The sequence below is a fragment of the Salvia miltiorrhiza genome, chromosome 2 (genome assembly GCF_028751815.1).
Source record: "Salvia miltiorrhiza cultivar Shanhuang (shh) chromosome 2, IMPLAD_Smil_shh, whole genome shotgun sequence".
Classification (NCBI taxonomy): domain Eukaryota; kingdom Viridiplantae; phylum Streptophyta; class Magnoliopsida; order Lamiales; family Lamiaceae; genus Salvia; species Salvia miltiorrhiza.
The window spans coordinates 56,378,276-56,404,526 of NC_080388.1; the positions used below are offsets into that span (position 1 = coordinate 56,378,276).

The following is a 26,251-nucleotide window of genomic DNA, read 5'->3' on the forward strand; positions in this document are numbered from 1 at the left end:
TTTGAGTCTTCTAAATCTCCATATTTATAGTTGTAAGGAGAGAATTTCGTAGTGATCTCTTTAATTTTGTTCCTTTTTGGAAATATAGGATTGGGCTACCGGCTACGTACCTCAACCTGTATGATATTGGCCTTTTGGGCTTAGAACTGAGCTGACTATTAAGTAAATTAATCATGATTTATTTTCTTTTGTGCATATATTTGATATGTGGCAGCTTTTGATTGGCTAGTAAAGTCCATATAATCAAATATTATTTATTTATTTATTTAAACTATATTTAATTTAATCTACAATATTGAATAAAATATATGATTCAAAATTTAATTCTTAATTTATAGGTGACACAATTTAATAGGCCATAAATTTTAATTGCCTACAAAATCAAGATATTTTTGGATGTTGAAAAATAAATAAGTAGATTATTGCATGAGTAATTTTAAGGTTAGTGGCTAAGCCAAAAGATTATTAATTTTAAAGCAATTAACCTTTGAGATTTAACTTTTACTTTTATACTTTACTAGTGATATATGTCTAAATTATCTAATTAAAATTATTTATTAAGAAAGAATACTCCCTCCGTCCATTATAAATATCTCATTACTTTTGGGCACGGAGATTAAGAAATATATAGAAAGTAGATAAAATGGATTAATGGAAATTATTTAAATATTAGGTATAGAGAGACTATATATTGCCAAAGATGAATGAGACATTTGTAATAAGACATCCCATTGTAGAAAGTGGGACACTTGTAATGGGATAGCGGTAGTAATATATTATAGTAGATGACATTTGTAATGCATTAGTATTTTTAAAACAACATTTTTTTTAAGGTGGGGGTGAGGACAACAGTTCTTGTAGTTGTACCTCTACTTTTACACATTTTAACCATCTTCTATATTCTCTATTTCATTAATATATACTTCATCCGCCCATAAAATTTATGTCACATTGCTTTTGACACAGATTTTAATAAAATGTGAGTGAAGTTGAAAATGGAATAAGGGTCACATTTTAAATATGAGTGAAGAGATGTGAACTCTACTATTAAAAATGAATATGACATATTTTTTATGGACGAACAAAAAAAGAAATTGTGGCATAAACTTCGTGAACGGATGAAGTATAATATATGAAAGTACAGTTGCAACTCTTTTCTCCAGCAAGTTCCGCTCTTTTTTTTTTTTTGGAAAAATTGTCAAATTTGAATTATGAAAAAATATTCAACATATATCTTCAATTAAAAATTATAAAAAAAAATCTTTAATTTGGTATAAAAATAATAAAATAAATGTAAAATAAATAAGTTATGGTTATTTAAAATTTTAAAATAATTATTTTTAAAATATCTTCTCTCCTCATCGTACCATACCTGTACTTATTTTTTTTTCTTGCTAATTGTATTTCTTTTTTTATATTTTTATTTACTTTCGTTTTCGTATTTTTAAAGGAAAAATAAATAGATATCAAGTTTTATGTTTTACATATTTTTCTAAGTTAATATATGAAAGTAGTCATTTTTTTAGTAAACTTAAAATTTACCCACTCAAATAAAAACTTTAAAAATTACTCATGTTTTGTGTTAAATGACTAAACTGCCCCTAAGATTAAAATTTTAAAAAATACCCACACCTAATCTCTCTCTAAACTCTCTCGGTCTCTCTCTCTCTCTCTCATTCCTCTCCCACCCGCTCTCTCTCTCTTTCTCTTTCTCTTGGCTGACAGCCGCCGCTGTCCCTCGCCGAAGACATGGCCGCGTTAACAGCGGTGTCGCTTGGGCCGACGAAGTTGCAGCGGCAGCACCTCTAAATCCTCCGCCGCGCCTTGAGCCTCTGTGCCCTCTCCTTCTATCCGATTTCGAATCGATGTCGTGCTGTAGCATAGCATTAGTGAATCATCTGTCGTGTTGCTTCCTCTAATTGTGAATCGCGCCACGCAGTATTTTTCAACGAATTGCTGCTTCATTTGCTGAGAATTAGCCGTGTTAGGCTGACTTTCTAGAGTGTTCTTTCAAATTGGGGATTTTAACATTACTCTAAAATTAAATCATGACTAATAATAATTCGTTTTCTCCAGTTAAAAGTGACAAAATATGCGTGTTGATTTGTTCACCAATAGGGGATATGAAAATCAAGAATTGTGTGAAAATTGAATTAATTTGTCTAGTTAATGTTCTTGAATTCACAATTAACTCGATGAATTCACAATTGAATTACCAGCGTAGATTGTGAATTCACAACCAATAAAACTTGAATTCACAACCAACACTATTTCTAGTTGTGAATTCACGCGAATTCACAACTAACACTATTTATAGTTGTGAATTCACGACTAACACTATTTTTAGTTGTGAATTCAAACTTTAAAACTCGAATTCACAAGTTGTGAATTCAAGTTTTAAAGTTTGAATTCACAACCAAAATTAATGACAGTTGTGATTGTGAATTCGACTGGTTGTGAATTCGCGGGCAATTTTTAAATTTTTATATGCAAGGATAAAATGGTAAGTGTGGGTATTTTTTTATTTTTTATACTTTTTTATCTTAGTGTGAGTTTTTTAAATTTACTATTCTAAAATGGCTATTTTCAAAACTGACTCCATTTTTTTTAATGATAATACTACTTCTTATATCCACCAAATGAGTACATATATTTTTTTTGTCCATTCATCAAATGAGTACTCATTTCTTTTTTTGGTAAGCGTATCCCACCTAACACACTTACAACAAAAGTAGGACCTTTGTTCTACTCACACACACTCAATCAATTTCTTAAAATTCGTGTTATATTCAAATTGGTACTCATTCAGTGAACGGAAGTTGTAGTTTCTAATGCAATCAATGTGAAGAAAAATATATTTTAATTTATAACTCTATAATTTTTAAAATAAAATTTTTTAAAGTGAAATTTATATTAATTTATTATAAATTTGTTGATGAATAATTAGTTATATATATTAAAAATGGATTTTCAAATTTGAATTTTTATTTATTCTCGAGTATGAAAATATTATTTATTTAATATAACCACTACAAAAAAACATATCGGACACCGATGGAAAATAATCAATTAGTAATCACCGACGGAACAACGGCGGAATTTCGACGAAGATGTTTTCAAAATTTTACCGACGGAAAATAATCCGTCGTTATATATATATTATTCATTATTTTTAATTTTTTTTTAAATTTATCAACGGAATAACGACGGAATTATTAGCGACGGAAAATAATATGTCATTAAATATTATTTATTATTTTTAATTTATTTTTTAATTAATTTTTAAATTTATCGACGGAATAGCGACAAAATTATTAGCGACGAAAAATATTCCGTCGTTAAATATTATATTTTTTATTTTTAAGTTTTTTAAGTTTTTTTAATTTTTAAATTAATAATCCGTCGGTAAATATTATTAATTTTTTTGTTATTTTTATTTTTTTAAAAAAATATTTTATTATTTTTTAATTAATATTCTAATTTATTCTTATTTTTAAATTATTGAGAATATTTTAAATTTATTGTTATTTTCAACAATAATATATATATTTTTAACTAACTAGTATAATATTAATATTTTTTATTATTTTAAATTCGATCGTATATTTACCGTCATTCTTTCGTCGGCACCACAAGTCTTAGATATGACTTCAGCATATTCTAAGGTTATGAATAAATGATATTGTATATTGAAATATAGTTTAAATGAATTAATAGGTGATAGTTATATCAATAATACGCGTGTTCTGTACTGGTGACCACTCGAACGGTCAATAATTTTTTTACCGACCACTTTTACAGCGACACATGGCCGTCGTCGTTGATCCGTCGGTGATCGAAATTAGCGACGAATTTTTGACGATTAGTGACGGAAAATTCCGTCTCCCAGTTTCTTGTAGTGGACCCCTAATACTCTATATATGATAATAATTAAATTAACTTTTATGAAATTTGAAATTAGATATATATTTAAATAAGTATATTTAAGGCAGAAACTTAGTCAAAATGATATCTCATTTTGTTGGGGATTTTTTTCTTTTAATATCATATATTCAAATTTTTATTAGTACAAATTTATTAACTATATTGTTCATTTTTTTTCTTTTAATATCAAACAATTATTCAATTTTTTATTAGTACAAATTTATTAAATATATTGTTCAATTTCGACGTTCGTCGTGTCCTGAGTCTAGACCTACTAGTTTCCTATTGAAAAGTAAAATATATTATCCCAGTCGGAATAAACCATACCGACACTATCTTTACTATTTTTAGCCCATTCGTCCAACTTCTATCGTAAATCAGTCTTTTGTTCATTTATAGGAGGGTGGGTGACATTCTGAAGAGAAATTAACCACTAATTCTTTGGCAAAAAGCCTTTCATGAAAATTCAATAACAATGACAGAAAAATACACTATATATCATACATTTTCGGATAACACGATACAAGATGATCATAATATTATAGTTTTTTCTTATTTTCTCGAATCTTAATATTACAATTTTTTTTTATTATTATTTTGTTTCTTGGCACAAGACACTTTGATTGCTGAAGAAGACGAAAATCGCTTTCATGTATAGTTTACGCGAAGGCATCTGTTTTTTTTTCCAGATGTTGATGGAGTATGTACTCTTGAAGGATATGTTCATCACTGCAGCTTGAGATTCCTCATAAGCCTGTTGAAGTTCATAATAAAAAAATAAATGAGCTGAAAAAGTTTTTTTTTTTTTTTGGTTATTCTGTTAAGTGTAATATATAGGTGAAAGATGATGTTCAGTGCTTCTAGTCACTTCTTCATAATGTGAACTTGATCTTATTATCTATAGCTGCAACATATATTTTTTAATCAAAACGCTAATATCCAAGAAAATTCGGTCTGAGTTGGATCAAACAAAAAATGTGTAGAAACTCCAATTTAAAATGAGGCATCATGTGATATGATCTTATCATCGTAACCACAAAAATAGAAAAAATAAAATAAAAAAATGATGGTTTAAATAATAAGAAGGCCATGTGCGATGATTTAAAACTAGTAAGATTAGATTTCATGTGGTGCCATGCCATCTAGGAAAATACCAAGTTTGGTATCTTCTTGAAAAGATGCATGAATGTATGATCACTTCCTTGCCTTCAAATCCTAAAGCTTTTTCTTTGATTAAAACAAGAATTCTTTGTTTCTATTTTTGATAAGTGTGGTAGAAGCAAAGATTTATGCCATTTTTGCAGCTAATTATGATAAGTTTAACAATGTGAGATGATGCAAATTGGAGAGAGAGGGTACCTCTGTTCATGGGCATATCCTCTTGCAAGGGCTCTGTAGTTGGGAATGGGCACTTGATCAGTCTCTATTTGCATAATGTCTTTAACCAGGACTTCATAATGCCTCCTCACTTCATCTGCAGATTTCCCACCAACTGCTCTGGCTATGTTGTGCCAACGCTCCGGTGTGTCCTTGTCGTACCTTGCTAGGGCCTCCTCGAACTGCTTGTTTTGCTTCGATGTCCACGAGCTACGTGAAGATGTCAACGAGCTTGAGGCCATGGCCTAACGATTAATAAGATGATGAGGGAGGATGTGTGGATTGCACAAGTGTGTTATTTTGAGGTTATGTGGAGTATGTCTTTATATACACCAAGAAAAGGTGATGGTGGTGAGCTAGTTGAGAGAATAAACAAATGAATATCTATATTTCTTTTGATAGGGTTATGTAAGAGATGTTATTCTCTTGCTTATGGGGCAGAACATGAACTTATAAGATCAATTTAATATTTTTGAAAAAATGTAGTAAAGGACAAATCTTTTTCTTGAAAAATATTTTTCTTGTCTTGTTGTAATACTCCTCATTTATCTTGGTGTGCAAGTGGGATTGCATAAGGGAATTCTTATGCAGCTGGATGGGATTAGATCCCCCTAATCGAGAGGCCTCTACTATTAGATGAAATAATGCACTAGATATTCTTCTTTCTTTTTATGGCATGCTAATTCTCTTTTCTTACATGCCATATTTCCCACCATTTGTTCTTCCCCTAGCTACGCCTTGGACCACAACTTGCAAACATAATATATGCAAGAAAATAAAAATTGTATCTTCTCTCTATCCATTATGGCGTATGTGTTTCTGTAAGAGGAAAGTTTACTCTGAGAAATACCATGGATATATTAAATATGCAATTAACTAGTTAAATAAGAGTTAGATGATCAAATAAGTCTAAAATTAATCAGTGCTTAAAGAAGGGAGTGCTTGGTTTGACGAAGGTGATTTATAAGATTGACGGATGATTAAATAATTCAGCCTATTTTAGGGTGATAAATAATCATTCAATCGGATGATTCCATCATCTCTTATCACTCAAACCAAATGCTTCCAAAAGGATTAGGTGACAGGATTGTTCTATGAAACTGTTATTTTTGTCCTTAAAATTATGTCTAGTTATGTTTTTTTTTTGCAAGAGTTGATAGATTAGTTGTGAAAAGTGGTAGATGAAGAGGCTGTGTAGCTTTGAGTGTGATGATAATGATCATCATCTGGCAATTTCATAATTATGGGTAAATATGATGATGAGACAATCGAATTTCTCATTCCACAAATGCGAAAACATGATAAAAGATCCATGTTTTGTTTATTGGTCCCCTCCCCAAACCACAACCTTTCCATCTTTGATCACATCAACTTAAAATTGTTACAAGATTAATATATTATTATCAGCCTAAATTCGTATATTCACTCCAAACATAAAACCGTGTCATTCGAAGTAAAATTGACACAAATCTGATTCATTGAGCTTCAACAATGTATTACTGATTTATTGAACTAAAATTCTTCCTAACTCATTAGGCTAAATCAGTGTATTTCCCCTTTCTTTTTTGTGGTCGTTGGTGTTTTTGAAGACTTCACTTTGCTCTAATTTTATTAATGTTTTGATTAAGCATTGATTTTTGTCTTGTACATTTGAACTCCACCAATCTGCAACCGTAGGATTTGTTGGCCCAAATCAATTTGGCTACCTCTAATTCAACTCAAGAAATTGTTATTTCATAACTAATGGAAAAGTAAAAATGAAAAGTTAGTGTTGATGGGATCTTTTGCTCTTGAAAGCCCATAAGATCTTTTGTTCAAACATAATTGATTTCGGTAAGAAAATATATTCAAACTGTAAAAATGTGATGCAAAGTGAAGATTTACCTTTTGAAGGCCAAGTGATTGATTTGCCAATTTATTCCACTTGTTTGGAATAAGTTATTAAGATATTATTATATCCCTCTCTGCAAATTTCACATACTATATTTTTCCCTTTGAGTGGAATAGATTCCTAATCGTACCAAAAATCTTCCTCATCAGCATTGTCTTTTGAAGTGAAGGGAACATGTTATGTTAGCATGACCGAAATTGATTCCCACTTCTTTTCCTTTGAAATTTGACCCTACAATCTCTTATCTTAGGAATCTAGTTCATTTATTGGATTTTAAAACAAATCCCCCGAAAATGGCAAAATAATACATATAATTAATATCTCCGTCAATGTCCATTGCTTCTTCAACTTTGCCTATCACATTGGATAGGATTAGATGATGTGATTCCAATTTAGCTTAAGTTTTTCCAAACTCAAGTTTATTCATGTCACTAAATAAGCGTACTAACCTACTACACATTCTTGACTAAAATTCTCCGTAAAGTTGAATTATTTTCAAAATTAACAAATTTGATTTGATAGGACATCAATATAAAGTTTTGTGATCTAGCTAGATGAGTATTGATTAATATTGAGGCTGAGACACAAATTTGGGATTTAATTAGTAATCAACCCAAAATTAAATTGAGGCATTAACCAAATTCATGTCAAAGACCAAGAATAATCTTGATTAAAATTTTTAAGGCTTGGACATTAACCGAATTATCAAAGATCAACTCGATTGACACTCGTTAGTTTCTATTTTCTAACGCAATATATATTACTCTTCCAACGATTAAATTGAGCTCAACTTCACTCTCGCACAAAAAATTAGGGACGGATTTACTATAAAAAAAAATTGAGACATTAATGAAACATTTTAAAAGTTGGGTCAATATTTAATTAGGGTGCATTTACTTTGGTTGTAAAATTTTCATTAAAAAATGATGGATAAAAAAAGGTGAGAAAATATTATCCATTTCTCTCTCTCTCTCTCTCTTTCTCTTTTATCACATGTTTACTAAAAATGAAAATATGAGAAATTATTGGAAAATATTTTCACACCCATACCTTAGGACAATATTATCCAACATTGAAGAGAAAATGAGTGAAAATGGGTTGCCCGAAAAAATATTCCACCTTGCCCGCATAAAATTTTCCATCATAATAAACATGTGAAAATGGTGAAAAATAAGTGAAAATATTTTTTTTTCTCTCATTTGCTATCAAAGTAAACGCGCTCTTAGCGCTAATTAACCCAAAATTAAATTATAGGGACTTTATATATAGCTCAATCACGTACATTTAAGGGAACTTAATTGATTTGATCACTCCCACTAGTTTGACTTGCTTATATTCGGACATCAATTTGCAGAAGTTGAGTGATAAAAGGGAAAATTCCAACTCTTTGGACAGGTAGTAGCAATGAGGTTTAAGGGCATGGTTTTAGATACTTTGATGTGGAGGGGCCTTCCATAACGTAATATTCAGGCTAAAATGCTGCCACATTTGTATCCAGTTTGATTTTTTTTCAAGAATCCTTATCTTTTTCCATCCCTTTCACTTAAAGTAGCACAACTATATAGGTTTTCTTTTCTCTTTTCTTATTTTTGTAAATAAGAAAAGTGATTTGTATCCGGTTTGATTTTTTTTCAAGAATCCTTCTCTTTTCTTATTTTTGTAAATAAGAGAAGCTTAGCCCTTCTCTCTATATGCGTGTGTATTAAATTTTTCTAAATTGAAATGAGATTTTGGTTTGAGTATATATATGACATAATTAATAAAAGTAATTCTAACTTAATTAAATGTTTGGTTTGGTATAATTCGACATGTCATGAATAACTCATCATACACTTTAATAATTCAATTAAATGGTTATTTATCACTTTAAAGTTGAGTGAATTATTTAATCATCCTATCAATATTATCAATTTTATTTATCTCATCCATCAAACCAAACACCTCTAAAGAGTATTTAATCCCTCAGTTAGACCGGCAAAAAAACCAAAATAATCATATTGAATAACTTATCTAGGGATTGAAATTTTATAGTTTCAATTTCAAGATTTTTTTTAGTGATTCGATTTGGTGGTGGAGGCTTGTACACAATAATTTACACAAAATGCCAATAATTTGGACGATTTTATAAGAGTGAATAAAAAAATATGAGTGCGAACTATTCACATACTCTAAATTGTACTATATACTGTATAAAACTTTTTATGCGGTCATTCATAATCATAACCATTCACATACTCTACATTGTAAGTGTTCCGTTAAAATATATGAGTGATTTGCACTGTATGAACGATAGCATAAAAGACGTACTCGAAACAAAAAATTGATTGGTGAGGGCTAAAGTCCCCACCCTCTTGTTGGCTCCACCAGTGTGCTGTGAATTTACATAAACCTAATTTAATGCAATTTACATATAAGCTAACTAGACAATGAACTTTTTAAAATAAATATTGTCAGTTCAAAACTGACCTACTGACAAACTCTTTCACATCTTTCTCTTCAAAAGTTTTGAACTCTAAGTCAAACTTTTACAACTTGTCCATCGCTTCTCACCAATTTTAATCTGACCTTTTTGGATTTTTAGCAATTTAATTTTACAAATATGATCGGTATATAATATACCCTAAATTTACTCCATCATCTAAAGATTCTAAATCAATCCAACATTAACTGAGGTTATGAATCCCCTCAATTTTCAAGAAATACTAGCTATGAACTATGTGATTTAATTAACAATAACATATCAAAATTTTCAGAATCCTAATATGGCCTGGCAGCGAAGTTCACTGCTCACTTTCAGCGAGCGTTTATTTTAAAGGACTAGTTTTGTTAGGTAAACTTAATAAGGCTAATCATTTATTTAATTTGATGGATTGCAATTTTGAAATATTCAAGGTCTTGTTTATTTCAATCATTTAAACTAGTTTTGCTTGATTTATATTCCATTTAAAAAGTGAGATTGGAGAAATTCTAATCATAAGGATTAAAATACTCCATAATACATCTTATCAATCATGTAAAATAAACGCTTCCTTAAAGTCTTATTGTTTGAACTAGCAATTTTTGTGCTTGATTGCAAATATTGTTATTGTTGATTTGAATTAATAATAAGGGTGTGTTTCTTTCTTTAGATTCTTCTTTTTTTCCTCTCATTTTTTTGAGGCGAATTTTTTCCTTTCATTTAAAAAAAAAAAAGAGAATTCTACCATTTCATACATATTCATTAATTTCACTTCAAGGAAAGATAATATCATCACACTTAAAATGGAGGAATAATATTATTCTTTATTAGAGTGAAAAATGAGGGATAAGAAATGATAAAATTTTATTTTATAGACAATAAGGGAAAAAATAAAAAAGTTGAAGGAATTTTTTTATTATACCTCATTTTTTCATAATAAATTTATCGGTTAAATAAAACGCAATCTAATTAAAAAAATAACATATGGTTAGGTAATGGAATCCTATACCTGTATGGCATTGGTCCAATCATGTGGTGGAAAAAGTATTTTGAGGGCCCAAAAAAATTGTGATAGAATCTTTGAATAAAGAGGTCATACATTAATTTGGGAGAAAATATTTCGACATGGTTGAATCACCAACATGGAAAGGAGCAATATTGATGATCCTTTAGAGATAGAGAATTGTTCCAAAAGATAAGGAGATAGACCTATGATATATGCACAAACTTTGGTATAGCAGAGACATATGCTCACGAGATTTGACATTCTCAATTCAATTTTTATTATTATCATCATCATCCCATTAGTTTTAACCCTCAAATCTTGTTATACAAAAGATTTAATAAAGTATATATGTTCCATGCTTGGTGAAATTTTTTTTTGATCAGTAAAGTAAAAATTTTATTAAAAGAAAAGGGATCAAGGCATCAGGAATGCCAATCAAAACAACAAAACAAGTTTGAAGTCTTTGGAACACCAAGAAGTAAAAGTAATTCCTAACTCCACAATTTTGTAGGCCTCGTTCCAACTCCAAAGTCTCCCCTTAATCTGTAAAACAAGTCTATCAATATCCCAAGCCTTGTCCCGGAAACGACTACCATTCCTGCTTTCCCAGAGCAACCACACTGTTCCCACCCACAAAGCTTTAAGCAGTCTTCTTTCTCTCTTCTTTTTTCCAGCCGCAATGAAAGAAATGAAGTGTTGAAAAATACCTCTCGGATTTGCCGTTTTGATGTCAAGCCATTGAAAGATCTGGTCCCACACCGCCGCTGCTTTAGGACAATAGAGGAACAGGTGTTCCGTCGTTTCCTCACTAGAAACACAGGCATTGCACCATCTCTCCTCCACGCTGATCTGGACATTTCTTCTACTCAGATTATCACATGTTGCCAATCTGTTTCTAAGACATCTCCATGCCGTCACCTTGGCTTTATTTGGTGCTGGGGCCTTCCAAACCTTTGCCATCTCCAAAGGTAAAACTTGTTGCTCCTCTCTTGTTTTTGCCACAATTTCATATGCCGACTTGATTGTGAAGCATCCATCTGGTGTCGCCTTCCAGTTCCATCCGTCTATTACATCTACACAAGGAACAAAATCAGCTATAACCAACTGGAGATCCTCCGCAAACCCTTTCTCCCTCTCCCTTAACTCCCTCCTCCACTCCACCCTCCACACCCACGACCCTCCTTCCCAAAATCCACTTTCACCAACCAGCCTTTTCTTGTTCAGGCTCAAATTATACAGTCTCGGAAACACAAACTTAAGGGGTTTGTCAACCGCCCACACATCCTCCCAAAAGCTGGTATCAAGCCCATCCCCAATTCTTCGCCTCAAATTATTGATGAACCACCGATCTCTCCTTCCTCCTACCTTATCCACAATTTTCTGCCACCACCCTTTCTGTCCACCTCTTCCCGCCACCGAACATTCACCCCCTTCCCCCCACACTAGCCCCCCATAAATCGATTTGATCACCCTTACCCACAGAGCTTTCCCCTCCCCTAAAAATCTCCAGAGCCACTTACTTAACAGGACCTGATTAAACCAATCGATATTCCGAAACCCCAGACCTCCTGAATCCTTGTTTAGGCACAAGGCATTCCACTTGAACCAAGTGATACCCCCCGTCTGTGTGCCTCCTCCCCACAAAAATTTGGAGAACAGTGAATTAAGTTCCTTAATCACCGCTTTAGGTATGAAAGCGAGGGATAATTGATATACCGGGATGGATTGCAACACCGACTTGACTAGAGTAATTCGCCCTGCCAATGAAAGGTGTCTCTTCTTCCAGCTTGCCACTTTGTTTGAAACTTTTTCAATCAAAAACTTCCAATCTCCAACACCATTGCTGCGCCCCCCCACTTTAGTACCCAAGTAGTTGCACGGAAAGGAACCGATCTTGCACATGAGGAGCGATGCCCATCTCCTCTCAACTGCCTCATCCACTCCCACTGTCAGAAGACAACTTTTGTCGAAATTTACAGCTAAACCCGAGGCGAACTGAAAGAGAATCAGGAGTTTTTTTACGCTCTCCATATTCTTGTCATCTGCCTCCAACAAGAAGATAGTATCGTCCGCGTACTGTAGATGTGAAATGGGCACTTTATCCTTGCCAATCTTCGCCGGGACCAGGAACTGCCTCTCCGTTGCTCTTTCAATGAACTCGTTAAGGCCTTCCGCCACGATAAGGAACAGGAAAGGTGACAACGGGTCACCCTGTCTCAAACCTCTCTCCATTTTGAATTCTCCCGTCGATGACCCGTTCACCAATACACTTGCCATTCCAGATTCCAGACACCCTTTAATCCACTTCCTCCAAACTCCGTCAAAGTTAAGTCGATCTAGAAGCATATCCAAGAAATCCCATTGCACAGAGTCGTATGCTTTTGCGAAGTCAATCTTGAAGAAAATACGGCCCACTCTCTTCTTTTTTGCCTCAAAAATAGCTTCATTCAGGATAACCACCCCATCTAGGATGAAGCTACCCTTGACAAAAGCACTTTGATTATCGGAAATGATCGACCCCATAACCCTCTTCAATCTCTCAGCCAGGATTTTAGCCACAATTTTGAACAAGCTAGTGATAAGAGAAATTGGGCGAAAATCATCGAGCGACCCAGCCCCTTCTTTCTTCGGAATCAAAACAATAAAAGAGGCGTTACCACCTTTCGGTATTTTGCCGCTTTCATGAAATTCCTTCAAAACCTGGAGTAAGTCCTCTTTAACCACGTGCCACGCCGCTCTCCAGAATGTGAAGTTAAATCCATCGGGTCCCGGACTCTTGTCTCCACTACAGCTCCAAACTGCTTCTTTAATCTCGTCCAGATCAAAATCCCTGATCAGGCACTGCCTCTCGTCATTTGAAATTTTCCTCCTCATGAAGTCCAGGGGGAAATCGGGCATCAGTCGTTCTTTCCTTTTGAAAAAAGCTTCAAAATGATTTCTCACTCTTGCTTTAACCTCTTCCGGTTTAGATATCCACGAGTTATCAAAGAGCATTCCGCCAATCTCGTTTTTAACACGTCTCCCACGAATTGCCCTATGGAAAAAACCCGAATTAATGTCTCCCTCTTTGAGCCATTTGATTTTGGCTTTCTGTTGCAGCATCATCTGTTTATTCTTCAGTTGAAGGGAGAGCAGGGCTTGAATCTCATTTCTCCTAATCACCTCTGATTCTTGAAGACCTCTCTGTTCGTCCACCTTATCTTTCTCTTGAAGTTCCTTCTGAAGTTCTTTAATTTTGTGATCAATCTCACCGAAAGATGTCCGATTCCACACCTTCAAGGCCTCTTTTAGTTTCTTTAGTTTCTCCTTAACCTCAAAAAATCTCCATCCCCCCACCTTAGTCCCTGTCCAAACCTGCTTGACCATCTCCTCGAACTCCGAATGATTCACCCATGCATTGAGGAACCGAAAAGGTCTTGGTCCCCAATCCTCCGATCTTGTAGTGAGAATAATCGGGCAGTGATCCGAAATTGAACGTTGAAGTCCTCGTGCCGACGTCCGTTCCCAAGCAGCCAGCCAATTCTCATTAACGAGGAAGCGATCAATCTTACTCTTGCACTTTCCATTTGGTTTGTGCCAAGTAAACTTCCGGCCTTGAGTTTTAATTTCCTCCAAATCGTTCCCCTGGATAAATTCTTCAAAACTTCTTGCATCAGCCGCGCAAAACGTCTCCCCACTGCCCACACGTTCATCCCTCCTCCTAACTGAGTTAAAGTCGCCCAAGATACAGACACTCCTATCCGTATTTTGTTCCACAATTGAGCTTAAGACATCCCACAAGATCCGCTTATCCCCTGTGCCGACTGGTGCGTACACGTTGATGATGCAACATAAAATATCACCCTCCTTGTACCTACCATTCACCACCACCGCCCCCGGTAAATCCCACGTACTAGAAGCTTCGAAAACCTCCCTATTCCACAAGCATACAATTCCTCCTGCCCTTCCCTCCGAATTCCTAATCGCTCTGTCTGTATAATTAGACCCCCACCAAGATTTACAAAACAAATCCCTGAACACCTCCATCTTTGTCTCCTGCAAGCAACAAAAATCGATCTTCTGCCCTTTCACCAAATCAGTAACATCTCTCTGCTTCGCAACACTCCCCAAGCCCCGAATGTTATAAGATAACAAATTCATTAAACATTCCTCAAAATACTCCTAGCATTTACGCAAGAAAGAAAATTACCTTGCGCCTCAATCTGTCGAGCAACATCTTCGTCTGGAATTTGACTTGAAAGCCCGATCTTCTTTCCAAAATCCCAGATCTGCTGACCTGAAATTTGCTCCCCAACTGTCGTCTCATGCCCTTCTTCGTTCTCCCCCTGTCTTTCCTGCTCTGCCACTTCCTCCCCCCTTCCATCAATTGGCTCTAAATCTGAAATGAAGTGTTCCCATTTCTCTTTCTCCCTGGCTCTATTCTTTTTCTTTTCTCTCCCTTTTTTTCCTTTTGAATTTTGTTCACCAAACCTTTTGCTTTGCTTTGAATACCTTTTGCTTTGCTTTGAACGACTTTGTTCCTCAGAGCTTAATATCTGAAGCTCGTTGACTTCGATCCTTTGCCCTTCCTCATTCCACGCCTTGTCCTCCACCACATTTTTGGCACCTTGACAATCACTGTACACAACTGAATCGGCTTCTTCCCTTTCCGGAATAGGGCTTATATTCTCTCCTTGCGCTTGGGTCGACATTAAAGTAGGACCTCCCTCATAAACGCTTCTTCCTGGCCCATCAAGAGAAACACCAGTAAAGCCACCAGTTGGACTTTTTTCCTGTACATTCTGAAAGTCGGTCCAATTCTGTTCCTCCAAAATCTGATTTGGACTTTGAAAAGCGTGGCAGTCCATCTGCCCATCCTTAACGAATGGCTGAGTCTCACCTTCGACCTCAACCAAATTTAAAAGCATTTTCGATCCTCCCTTCACCGCCCCCTCAAAATTAGTTTCCTCAACAAACGTGTCTTCAACGGTTTGGAACAAAGGAGACGGAACGATGATTTCTTGGAGAACCGAAACATCACCATCCCTTTCGCCGCTCTCGTTCCGATCTCCGAAGGTTGCAGATGCCGGATCCATGGAATCATCCCCGCTCGTCCATCCCGAATCCGACCCCGAATCCTCGAGCTCCGACTCTCCGATCATGGAAGTGAAAGGATTCTCGTGAATTTCCTCAATGCGAAACGTGAACCTTGCTCCATTAATACAACACTCCGTCACTTGATCAATGGATCTAAGGCCCGTGGATATTTGAATCAAAGCAACATCCAATTTTTCTTTTTCTTTCGTCTTCTCATGCATCTTCAACACCCGACCGAACTTTGCAGTTGCCAACTCAAAGAAACGAGGATTCCATGCATGTAGTGGAATCCCGGCCCACCTCGTCCACACAACTCGTTGTTGAAACACATCCACAACGTTCCATTTCCTCTTCCATTGAAACCAGAACTCACTCCATTCATCCATCTCCGTTAAAACTTTTTCTGTTGGCGCGTCGCAGACACTACGAATCAACACCAAATTTCCTCCCATCGTCGTCACTTTCAGTTTGCCAGCACTTTCACTATTGATTTCCTCATTAATCTCTTCCCACAAGAACTCATTTTTGATGAAACCCGTGAAAGCTCCATCTAGCCATCGTGTTTCCTCATCCGAAGTTTTAAACTTAAGCAAATCTGAAAGTCCTGACTCTCCTTCTTTGGATCCAGTGAGTACCTCCTTAAAAGAAACCCCCATCATCCTTTTTGCGGCATGCACGAGCTTTTGCTTTTCCGGCTTTCTACCTGCGTCAGATTTTATTCCCTTCCCTTTACTTCCTTGGACCTTCACTTCTCTCTCGAATCTCGGTTTGAACACCCTAATTTTATAGCTCCCAATCCACAACTTATTCAACTGCACTAGCAAACCGTCCCTATCTTCCACATCTTCGAAGCGAACAAAACCGAAAGATCTTCCATGCTTGGTGAAATGATTCACATATTTTTTCTTTTCTTTTACAATTGATACTTATCTGTGTATCTACACGCAATCAATGATGTTCCTATGTTATTTACAAAAATATATATATCAATAAGAAAAATATTCTTAATTCTTAAACTATTCTCATAATATTCTAAATTATAAAAAAAATATCTATTAAAATTAAGAACTCACTACAAGAATTCAAGGGTTTTAGCCACACATACATTAACACACATAATAATGTGTGGCGATTTACCTACACATAATCAAATATGTGTGGGTAAATTCATTGGACATTTTAAAGTAATTAGTAACATTTATTTATGTGTGGGTAAAAACATGTAGTCACATTTATTTTATATTTTATATTTTATATTTAACTTTTAATCTTTGATATGCTTACGTGACAAATTAATACTATTGATAAATTCATATATAATTATAATTAGCCACACATAATTAATTACTATATATATGTGTGATTAATAACACATATAATCATTAATATAAACATTTAAAACATTTAATTTTCCCGCATTACAATTAAAAAGTCCCTCTGTTTTTAAACATTTCATTTGTCCGCCATTACATTGCACCAAAAGTTAATTAAAAAGTCCCTCTATTTAAAACATTTCATTAACCCGCCATTACATTGCACCAAAAATTATTTAAAATGTAAGGAATGGGCGGTTATCACAGGGAATTTGTTTAAGATTAGCATCCATTGATTCAAAAAAGATTAGCATCCACAAGCTCCACCACAAAAATTCGACGCCATTGACATCTTCCCAACCAAAACTCTACTCTTACACTTCCCCAAATTCTCAAATTCCTGAATTTTTCTGTATTTAGCTGAAGATGTACCGGTCCGGGAGCTCAAACTGTTTCTCCGACGAGTTTTTCTCGAGCCCATCTGCATCTCTATTGTGCTCATCATCTGTGCCGTCATCTTTTGGTTCTTCTCTGCTCCAGGTTAGGTTTTCATTTTTATTTACTTCTATTTTATTAAAGTTGCTCAACTATTTAACTAGAACATCCGTTCAAAAATCTAAGGATGGGGCGGTTTTGGGAGCGAGATGGCTTTAAGGCGTGAGGTTTAAGATTGACAGCCATTGGCTGCAAATGCCCCGACAGCGGTGGCAAGTTCTCATCCCGGAGAGCCCAAAGCGAGCTTGACTTGGCTGTTGCGCTCAGCGATTTTTTCAAGATAGGAAGCGCTAGAGCTAAGTCGAGGTGCAGCAACGACAATGATTCCAACTTATGCGACTTGGCTTATCTGGCCACACGGATTTCGGTGAGTAGTGTATTTTTGGGCGAATTGTGAATTATGTATTTGTGTATTTCATCGTACATGTATATCATTTGTGTTCTTTGAGTTATTCTTAATGATAACTAACTGTTATACCCAATTCTGTTCTAGTGAAATAGATTTGTAAGCATATCATTATTTGGCTACGAAATTGCCGAGACTAGAGAAATTAGAAAGTGCTATATGTGTCAGCCAATGAACACAATATATTTTTTTTACTTATAAGCAAAATAGTTAAACTAAACTTACTTTTGCCCTTGTGAGCATTTCTTCCTTCCTAACCATTTATCATGTTCCGACTGTATTAATTGTGTGTGCTTGTCTTGCTCTTGCTTATATGTAGTAGAATTAATATATCTTATAAGTACTCTTATAAATCTAACTTTCTTCTTGTTGCTACATGCCTCAGAATGCTGCTACTCTTTTCATTTTGATGAGATAGCATAATTATCTCATTACACATAAAGTGACTGATATGAATGCTCTTTTGGTGTCATATTAATCCCTCAAGTAGATTAAGAAGAATGAAATGCAGTTGGTAAGCCTTGCTGCGCTCCTATTGGTGTTTCAATCTCAGACTGTAAATCTTTCATTGAATAAGCATCTCAGCATAGTCATATACTACGGATCAAATGCTGAAAATGGTGAGTGCATCTTGAGTTATTTGCTTAATTAATACAACATTATTTGCTATTTTGCTGAAAGACTAAATTTGTATATAAATTCTGAAAATCAGGAAAAGACAATCTTGAAGAAATTGAGGTTCCGTCTTAACTAGCCAACTCCCTATATTTTGATGCTCAGATTTCTCAAGGCTGCTCAATTTGACACAAAGGTAAAGTATAAGTAAAATTTGTGAAATAATGTAGGCTCTATTGGAGATTATGACTTGATATATGCTGTGAATTTTGCTTTCTAAGGCTTAGAATTTTATGTAAAATATACACTCAGTTCAACTAGCATTTAGCGTCTTTCACTTCTTTGTTGAGATTAAGGCTTGATGACGACATATTGAAACTATAAATATTAAATTTGCATAATTAATGCTTTACTCTCTAGAGTGGTTACTCTTTGGTGACATATTATTAATTTTTTAACTACATATTGAACAGATGTGAGGTTGTTATAATTTTAAAAGTGAGAATTATTTTATAGATTAAACTAACGACAGGAGCAATTATGTCGTCTAATTTCTTTTACTTTTTCATTTGTATCTTATACAATGTGTATCCTAGTAATATTGTGTTTCTATGATCTTACCAGGAATAAATGATGGAGTTGTAACCAATGATTGTAATGTTCGTTGGTTTGCTTGTCACGAAGGAGGAGTTTGAAAGAAAATCAAAAGTGTTTGATCAATTGTATAGTTATTTTTTTTTTTGAGAGGAATTGTATAGTTATTTTGACATGTAAAGTTTTGTGTAGTTGTCATATAAATATTGTGTACTTTAATATTATTTATGAAATAAATTTTTTATAATCTTGCTGTTTTTTAATGTGTTGTACTACACTTAATTTAGGATTTTTTTTAATAAGATCATATTATATTTGACTAATATAAAATATACTATAATACTAATATTATGTAGCAAATTAAAATAAAAATAATTATTTTTAAAAAAGTTTTACCTACACATAAATTATAATATTTACCCACACATATAAATAGCCACGTATATATACACGTCATCATCCACGTCATTTCCATCTAATCATTACGTTATACCAGAAATATTTTTAACCACACATAAAATATACATTTAGTGACATATGTATGTGTAGGTAATGTTTAGTGTTTTACCTACACATATATTTATGTGTGGGTAAAACTCTTTCTTCACAAAGTTTTACCCACACTTGTTGACATTTGAATTATGTGTGGGTAAAAAGAAATATTTACACATAAACATATTTTTAGCCACACATTGATGTGTGGCTAAAACCCTTGAATTCTTGTAGTGACTTTTAAAATTTTATAGAAAATGTAGCAATTTTTTAACTCTGAAATGTTGTGCGGAGATGATGAGAGGGCACATGTCATAAAAAAATATGAAGATATTTGCACGAAGTGAAGAAAGAGATCCACCAAATTGATTTATTAGGTAATTAATGAATGAGAGTAAAAATATAAAGGTACATGTTCTAAACTAGAAATACCACAAGTATTTATGGTCGAATGAAAATGATAAAAATGTTGCATTTATGATAGACAGAAAGAGTAATACTCCTTCCATTCCACATTTTAATATTCATCTTTTCATTTTAGTCTGTCTCATAATTTAGTATCTATTTTATTTTTAGCAAAGTACTTCACACAATCCTATACAAATGTGAGCATCTTACTCTACTTTAATCGCTTTGACACTCTTATAAAAGTCGCATGCATTAAAAAAAACACTCTTATAAAATTGAAACCCTTATTCCATTCATAACACATTCAATCATTTTATCAAAATAAAAATATATGTCATTTTTATATGTATACTAAAATATGGAATGGAGTAAGTATTTATAAAAATTGATATGGCCGTACGTAATTGGAGATATCATGTATATTTATATATATGGGTTTTGAGATGGTACCTTCAAATTTTCAATTGAGTGGTTAACAATAGAGTTGGAAGAAGAAATCTTGTAGCGATGGTTTCATTAGTTTGTATGTGTAGCTTAAGGTTTCATATCCTCAGTCCATGCATTCGGTGTCGAACGTTTTAAATTAGAGGTTTAAAATAAAATTTCATGGGCTATTTGGCTGGGGGTTTATTGTTATATATAAATGATAAAGTATGTGTTAAAAATACTGAAGTACACAATTAATGTTTTATAGATTTGTTTACTTTAAATTTTATATATAAAAAAAATTAGAGATTATGGCCAAAAAATGAACGAATTTTGAAAAAAATTTGCAATTTTCACCCGAACTTTCAATTAAGCAAAAAAAAAAAAATACATGAATTTATATTTTTATTGCAATTTTCACATATGTTTGACTTTCAATTAAATTAGAGCTTAATTGACAGTCGAAATTAAGTCAAATGTACTAATTTTTATCTTCTTAAACCTCCGAGCTTCTAAATACTCTTCATCATCATAAGTTAGACCAACATCAGGTGAATTTTTGACTATCAACTAAGCTCTAATTTCGCCGAAAGTCAAACTCAGGTGAAAATTGCAACAAAAATATAAATTCATGTATTTTTTTTTTTTTGTTTAATTGAAAGTTCATGTGAAAACTACCACTTTTTTCAAAGTTTGTGTATTTTTTTGCCATAATCCCAAAAAATTATTTTACTGGTAAAAAAATGTAGAAATAAAGTAATTATAACAAAATTAAAATAATAGAGTTATCTTAATTGACGAGCTAATGTAAGAGTACTCTTTTGCCGTAAGACAATAATTCTCCGCTACAAGTGTGTGCGGTCCACAACATCTTCTAGATATATACAACAATTAAGATGAACTCGAGATATTGTACCACATGTCGATGTTCTGACAAACTACTCGATATCGATACTCGGAATTGCATATTTTCTTATGACTTGAACTATATACAAAAAATGATATATAAATAGTTTGAAGACGATCGTAATGATATGCTAAACGATGTGATTATTTGTTCTCATTAAACTTTTATATCTTTATTATTGAACAATATTTTTGTATGATGTGAGTCAAAATTTATTTTTGTCTCTTTAGTTGACGATCGAATTTATAGTCCCACAATTTAGTGTGTCATTTTGTCACACTCTTAATTTTTATTTTATAATTACTAGTATATTTTCATTCGTGTGATGCACGACGAACATCGAAATTAAACGATAAATTTAAATAAATAAATACAAATAATAAAAAATCAAAATATAAACAAATATAAAATATATTTTAATAAAATATAACAATTCGCATCAATTACTCAATAAAATCCTGAATTTAAAAATGTAAATTTCATTTTATTTTGTACAAAGTGTAATGATAATTATAGTTATTAAATAAATTTTAAAATTATTCGATAATGAAAATTTGCCCTATGCATTTATCATAATAAATATTTTTATACACAAATATAAATAAAAGTTATAAATTTTTAATGAAGAGAAAGAAAATTAAATATTTTAAAACTATTTTAAATTTAAGATGCATACTGATTATTTTTTCATGATCAAATTTGATGACGTTTAGAAAATAATTACTATATAAAAAAATAAAAAGAAAAAAATAGTGAAAATTTTGGTGGAAGAAGAGAGAGAGAAATAGAGGAAAAAAAAACTCTTCTTTTATATATTATATGGATATGGATTTATTATAAAAAATAAAAAGTATTAACTGTAATTAATATTTATCACTAAAAATTAAAATTTTAAAAAAATATTCTAACTTTGAATTAATTAACTAAAATAATTTATTATTAATTTTAAAAAAATTACAAATCCGAATCGAATGAGTGAAATCTTGTTAATTATCCTTTAATTATATAAATTAAAATAAAAATAAAAAAATTATACAAAGAGTGAGAAACAATGAAAATTTTGACAATAAGTTGTGGGACCATCCGCTTGAGTTGAGTGTTCTTCCCACTTGTCTTTCGGTACAACACACACAACCCTAGAGCACCCGCCGCTTGCTCTTGCTGGCCTGGGCCGCCTAGCTCGCCGCTGATAGGGTATTGTGCATTTCCTTTTCAATCACTAAGCAGGTACTGCTCTCCTTTTTTCCACTCTCGTTTGATTTTTTATGTTTCCATTCATCGTCTTGTCGTCTCGTTTCTCACGTATTTCTTATGTTTGATTTAGCTTTGTCTTTGGATTCTTTGATTTAATCTGTTATTTGGATGGTTCTAACTGATTATTTTTAAGATTGTAGTCGCTTATTTATTCGGAAGAAATTTATAGGTCTCATTCTGGAGTACATGTTATTCAGTCGATCCTTTCATGTCTTCTGTTTCATAAATCATAATCATAGCTTTTGAACCATTGAAAATGCAGGAAAATCACGTTGCTGTCATTTCCTGATGTCCTAGTTGCAATAGCTTTTTAAAGATCGGTGTCATTTTCAGTTGTCCGATATTCTTTTTCTCAAAAGCTAGGGGAAAAGATAGATATGAATTGGAGGTGTTTCTTTAGCAAAAACACAGTCAACAAAATCTCGAAACTCAATGGTAGAGCATTCAACCAGCAATCATCTGCTTACAGATGCTTTGCAGCTGCTAGCATCTCCAGTCCCCCTATTCCTCATCCATTAGGACCTCACCATGGCTCATCCTTTTCAAACTGCCCTAAGCACAACAAAAGTGATAATCGGTTTTGTAGATGGATTCAAACTTGGGGGCAAGTTAAGTTAGATGATGACTCATCAAGTCATTTGGAATGTGAGTCAGAAGATGATGCTACAATGAATGAGTTCTTGTCCAGATTTGTTTGGCTGATGCGGAAAAAGCTCACTGCAGCTTATCCCGAGTGTGACAAGGATACAATTAATGGTATGCTAGTGATCATTGTTGAAAATGTTGTATCAGAGATGGAAAAGGGTGGTCTTCAGCAAGTGACCGGCCGCGGTGCTTCTGTGCCCCCACAGGATTTTAGTGAGGATTTGTGGAGAACTGTCTGGGACATTAGCAATATAGTTCTGCAAGACATGGAGAAAGAAAAGAAAAAAGAGAAAATGAAGACATTTCTTCAGTCTGAGGATGTTAAGGAAATGTACAGATTTGCTGGTGAAGTGGGCATTCGAGGAGATATGCTGAGAGAGCTCAGGTTCAAGTGGGCTCGTCAAAAGATGGAGAAAAGTGATTTTTATGAGAGTTTGGAACGTATGCGGAAAGGGGAAGCTCAAAACGACTCCCAAGAAAAAGATCAATGGGGAGAAGAAGATGTTGCTGGGAAAGAGTTGGTGGCAGATGATAATCTGCTTGAAGGAAAACAGACTAGTTTTTCACTTCCTAAAAGACATGGCAAGATCAAGTACACGATCTATGGGCTTGATTTATCAAATCCAAAGTGGGCTAAGGTGGCGGATAAAATTCACGAGAGCAGCAAAGTTATGTGGCCCGAGGAGCCAAAGCCAATATCTAACAAGTGCAAACTTGTTACTGAAAAGATCCTTTCATTGAAAGATGAGGATGATCCTGCTCCACTTCTAGGTGAATGGAAAGATCTTCTCCAACCTAGCAGGATTGATTGGGTTGCTCTTCTTGATAGATTGAAAGAACAGAATTCTCATCTATATTTCAAGGTATGACGTTTTGGTCTTTCATGGAAATTTTATCTGGACATTTCTTTTAGAAGAATGATGAATGTGTTCAAAATTATAATTTAGATGTATATTCACATTCCTGTTTTTGTTTGGTATGACCAAACCATCCCCTTAAAGTGGTAATTTTTTCTAGGAGGCCTATCTATTCCTGATAAACTTTGGCAGAACTGAATGTTTTAGATTAATATATAACCAGATCTAAAGACATGAATCAGATTCGAAACTATTGAACATATATATTGTCAATACAATTCCTACCAGATTTAAACATTGGCAAATAGATATCTGTACAATCATCTACTTATGCAAATACAAATCTGGCTAAGGATTGATTTTACATTTAGTAGACAATTGACTACCACATTGGAAAGTTGTCTATTTATGCTCAACCATAATCTAGATAGAAGCCTCCAATGCTTCAAAGAGCATAAAAGCTTTCTGGATAGAAGCTGGGCATCATTTTTCAGCCAGCCGGGAAGCATAATTAGAACATTCATCCCATGTTAGAAGGGTAGGAGGTGCATGTTCCAGTCGTAATTTTTTATTAGTTAATGCTTTGATAAGTTTTTGTGCATAGAATTTGATTGACTCAGCTATTTCATAATCATGATTAATGCAATTGATGGTTGCTAATATAGTTTTTTTAGTAAGTTAATATCCTTACTTTTTCAACATTGAATGCTAATGGTTTGTTTCAGGTTGCAGAATATCTGCTTTCTGAAGATTCTTTCCAGGCAAGTGATCGGGACTACTCAAAACTGATTGATGCTTTTGCTAAGGAAAATCGCTTAGAAGATGTTGAGAGAATCCTAAAGAATATGAATGACAGAGGCATTCTACCTGATGTTATCACATCAATAATATTGATCAAAATGTACTGTAAGGCAGGAAATCTTAGTCGAGCAAAAGAAGCATTTGATAGCTGCAAGGCCCATGGATTCCAACCAGATGTGAAGTTGTACAGTTCTATGATCATGGCCTACTTGAAAGCAAATCAACCAAAAGATGGTGAGTCTTTAATGAGAGAAATGGAAACTAGGGGTATAAAGCCTCCAAAGGAGATGTTCATGGCCTTACTTCAATTGTATACCAAAGCTGGCCGTGCTAATGAAGCTGAACGAATTTTCAGCGCCTTGCAATTTACCGGAGGTTACAGTCTGGACCTTGAATCTTTGACATTAATTGTTGAGGCATTTGCAAAAGCTGGTAACCCTCAACGTGCTATGACTTATTTTGATCAGATCCTGAGCCTACGGCACAAGCCAGATGATAGATGCACTGCCAATGTAATTGCTGCCTATCAAAAGAGGGATTTGTTGGACCAAGCAATAGGGCTCCTATTGAGACTTGAGGAGGAAGGGTTTGAGCCCGGGGTAGCTACTTATACAGTTCTGGTTGAATGGTTTAGCAAGTTGGACCTTCTTGAGGAAGCCGAACAATTATTGGATAAGATTGCCGAGCTGGGTGAGACTCCTCCATTTAAGCTCCATGTGAGCCTTTGTGACATGTGCATCAAGTCAGGAGCTGAGAAGAAGGCATTGCAAGCTTTGGGAGTTCTGGAGTCAAAGCTTGATGAGTTGGAGTCAGAGGACTTTGAGAGGATTATAAAGTCACTTTGTGATGGTGGCTATGTGCAAGATGCTGAAAGGGTACATGGGTTAATGAAGTCTCGGGGATTTGTTTTGTCCGAACGTGTGAGCGTGAATCTGTTGTCATCTAAAAGTATGGGAAAGAATAAGAAGACACTACCGAGAGAGAAGTAATAAAGTTCAGTACAATCTAGCAAGATGAGAAATCAAAATGACGACTGATGTGATGACAGTTCATTGTTAGTGGTACGTGCACGTAGTCATGTTCGTTCATTTTACTTTCTTTTATGAACTTATTTTTGTTGGAATTTAAGCTTGACGTTCGTTTTTGTAGGAATCTTATGCTTTCTAGTAAGTATGAGGTATCAGAAAAGAAAAAACGACGAGTATAAATTGTTATTGTGAGTTGTAATAAGTGTGGAGGTTTTGGTGCCAACTTATTAAAGGGAATCCATCAGTGCTATTCTGATATGTTGTGTTTGGTTTGTTTA

At 33.9% G+C, this 26,251-nt stretch overlaps 2 protein-coding genes and 1 long non-coding RNA gene across 6 annotated transcripts; 2 read left to right on the forward strand and 1 right to left on the reverse strand.

The window, feature by feature from the left end:
• Positions 1–4,400: 4,400 nt before the first annotated feature.
• Positions 4,401–5,871, reverse strand: LOC131010486 (protein RADIALIS-like 3). Its single transcript, XM_057938021.1, has 2 exons — positions 5,284–5,871; positions 4,401–4,678 (listed from the first exon to the last, which is right to left on the reverse strand). The coding sequence occupies exons 1-2, from the start codon at positions 5,541–5,543 to the stop codon at positions 4,651–4,653; spliced, it is 288 nt and encodes a 95-aa protein (XP_057794004.1). The 5' UTR covers positions 5,544–5,871; the 3' UTR covers positions 4,401–4,650.
• An 11,432-nt stretch (positions 5,872–17,303) lies between these two features.
• On the forward strand, positions 17,304–19,412 carry LOC131010487 (uncharacterized). Of its 3 annotated transcripts, XR_009096572.1 has the most exons (5): positions 17,305–17,585; positions 17,667–17,907; positions 18,437–18,566; positions 18,659–18,757; positions 19,186–19,412. It is a non-coding gene; the product is annotated as an uncharacterized LOC131010487 (long non-coding RNA). The 3 variants fall into 3 exon arrangements; XR_009096571.1 differs by having other exon boundaries at positions 17,304–17,907; positions 18,434–18,566; XR_009096570.1 differs by having other exon boundaries at positions 17,309–17,907.
• A 3,008-nt stretch (positions 19,413–22,420) lies between these two features.
• On the forward strand, positions 22,421–26,231 carry LOC131010488 (putative pentatricopeptide repeat-containing protein At5g06400, mitochondrial). 2 transcript variants are annotated; one of them, XR_009096573.1, is made up of 4 exons: positions 22,456–22,615; positions 22,905–24,150; positions 24,870–26,006; positions 26,095–26,231. XR_009096573.1 is itself a non-coding variant. In XM_057938022.1 (3 exons), exons 2-3 carry the CDS (start codon positions 23,020–23,022, stop codon positions 25,932–25,934), a joined length of 2,196 nt encoding a protein of 731 aa, XP_057794005.1. In that variant the 5' UTR covers positions 22,421–22,615; positions 22,905–23,019; the 3' UTR covers positions 25,935–26,231. The 2 variants fall into 2 exon arrangements, 1 of the variants encoding a protein (XP_057794005.1); XM_057938022.1 differs by having other exon boundaries at positions 22,421–22,615; positions 24,870–26,231.
• Positions 26,232–26,251: the final 20 nt, after the last annotated feature.